Source organism: Anarrhichthys ocellatus, unplaced genomic scaffold, assembly GCF_004355925.1.
Source record: "Anarrhichthys ocellatus isolate YVR2014 unplaced genomic scaffold, GSC_Weel_1.0 scaffold39, whole genome shotgun sequence".
NCBI classification, from domain to species: Eukaryota; Metazoa; Chordata; class Actinopteri; order Perciformes; family Anarhichadidae; genus Anarrhichthys; species Anarrhichthys ocellatus.
The window spans coordinates 2,551,040-2,553,416 of record NW_022280069.1 but is presented as its reverse complement, the minus strand read 5'-3'; the positions used below and the strand labels follow the sequence as shown (position 1 = coordinate 2,553,416).

At 46.2% G+C, this 2,377-nt stretch overlaps 1 protein-coding gene across 4 annotated transcripts in view; it reads left to right on the top strand.

Moving 5' to 3' along the window:
- Positions 1-2,000, top strand: part of tbx20 (T-box transcription factor 20) — a 10,018-nt gene extending 8,018 nt beyond the window's left edge. For 2 of the 4 annotated variants that reach the window (XM_031867521.1, XM_031867519.1), the window contains exons 7-8: positions 765-877; positions 1,091-2,000. In XM_031867521.1, the coding sequence (XP_031723381.1) occupies positions 765-877; positions 1,091-1,413 (436 nt within the window). In that variant the 3' untranslated portion in view covers positions 1,414-2,000. Of the gene's footprint in view, positions 1-761; positions 878-1,090 lie in introns of all 4 variants that reach the window. The other 2 variants (XM_031867520.1, XM_031867518.1) reach the window with 1 other exon arrangement.
- The last annotated feature ends 377 nt before the right edge of the window (positions 2,001-2,377 follow it).

Sequence of the window (2,377 nt, the reverse complement as noted above, 5' to 3'; positions counted from 1 at the left end):
TTTGTACTCCTCTGCTGACAGATATTGCACTTTCCTAACCTAATTGGAGGGGCGGGGGCTGCTAATGTGGACGCATGGCTCGCATGATGCAGACCACTTGCCTGTCCCCCCCCCCCACTCCCTCCCCCACACACACACACACACACACACACGCATGCTCACTACCTCCCCTAACAATTTGTGTCACTGTGTTTGAGAAGTGCGATCTGACAAGACTCAAATGAGCTAATGCACTTTGTGGGATGGTAAACGTACACACACACACACACACACACACACACACACACACACACACGCCCAAACCTCCATGCACAGTCTGCACAAACAGAGTGGACACACTCATGTTCAGACATGTAAACATAATATTACATGAATGCAAAGAAATATGCGGAGACATAATAAAAAAAACTGGTGTTACACTGAAAATCTGTGACCACAATTTGTGACACTTAAGTGTTCACTCAGAAAAAGAGATTAAAGTATTGACTAGTTATTGACGAGTCAGAGTATTTAACAGGTCACAGATTGCTAAAATGTGTAAATGCAGTTGCATGAACACAATACATTAAGGTTATACCAGATATTAAGAATGATGTTCAAGTTGAATTCTTGGTAACTTTTTACAACATTTTATCAGATCCCACAATTTAACTTTTGTCTGAAAGAAACAAGAATGTGTATCGGGGTGCAACTCCACAAAATGAAAACCTAATATGGAAAAAAAGAGATTTATTTTGGGGTTCTCTCTTCGACTTTTGCTGCAGGGAAAGTGTTGAGAATCTGATCCACAAGCACTCGTATGCCCGGTCGCCGATCCGAACCTACGCTGGCGACGAGGAGAACCTGCACGAGGACGGACACGGTGGACTCACCAGAGGTGAGTCACCTCAGCACAGACAGGAGATGAGGAAATGCTGTATTTGGCACTGACTCAAACTGTGTTTTTGGAGCAATATTGCACAAAGGAAGAGGAAGTTTATTTTATTTTTTTCATTCTGTTAGTTAAAAACAAGAAAATATAAAGAATATTAGCAGCTTCATCCTGAGTATGTATGACCCTAATATTTACATCCTCCCGTGTCTCCTGCAGGCTCTGCGTTCACCGCCTCAGACAACCTCTCCCTCAGCTCCTGGGTCACCACCGCTTCGGGCTTCTCGGGCTTCCAGCACCCACAGTCCCTGTCGGCCATGGGCTCCGGCTCCCTGCCCCACCCCATCCAAGGCTCCCTGCCCCCCTACAGCCGGCTGGGCATGCCGCTGACGCCCACCGCTCTGGCTGGAACCATGCAGGGCAGCGGGCCGGCCTTCCCTTCCTTCCACATGCCCCGCTACCACCACTACTTCCAGCAGGGGCCCTATGCCGCCATCCAGGGACTCCGCCACTCCTCCACGGTCATGACGCCCTTCGTATGACTCCGTCCTGGGGAGGAGTCGGCCGATCTTCGCTCTGATCCCCAATCCAGTGCAACCAGTTATTTCTCCACTCGGGCTCATCACTCCTCATCCTGTTTGTATCGTCCCCCCCTGGTCTTTGTAAATAGTTCACCTGCAGCTGAAGAGGATGTGGCATACTGATCCACAACATTCAGAAAATAGAAGGACTGTGTGCGGACACATCGGCACCTTTCTGTGAACACTTCAGCGACATTGTACAAACTGCAACCTCAAAACAAACTATAAAACCTAATGCGAGACGAGACAAGGAGCATGTTTGTTCTTGCCCCCTTGAAGAACAGAAAGTGGAGCCTCCATTTTAACGTATTGAAACAATATTTAGAAGAACCTCTAAAGGTGCAACAGTCCCTACAGGGCCTCCACCGAGGCTTTAAAGAGGCCAGGTTGCTGTGTGACCCTTCAACGTTTTCGGAGAGACTCATCTGATGCTACAGCGTGTTGGCCACCGAGGATCAGTCCGATCAGTCCGAGTCTGTGAACATTTCAGCATCAGAGTCTCAGCTTTCCTCCGTTTCCTTGAAAGCCAGCCATATGTACAGTTCAAACCTCACTCTCTGTTGAAAATAATGTGAGAAACATGTTAAAACGCATTGTACAAAGATGAAAATGCAACATTTACTCATAGGAAAATTCTCACTGTAGAGTGCAAAAAAAAAAACAAAAAAAAAAAAAAAAAAAAAGAAATCATAGGACGCATGCTGACAGCAGTAGACAAACACGCTGGGTAAACTCTATATGGAATAATATGGGATGAATAAGCTCTGAGGCTTTAGAGGCGCGGTCACACCAGCATGTAAAACTGCAAACTTTGGCAGCAAAAATCAATTCATTTCAATGGAATCTGTGGATGAATCTGAACAAATATTTCGCCTTGAGTTGCACTTTGGTAATTCTGACTCACTGGATGTAGACTGAGGATAAA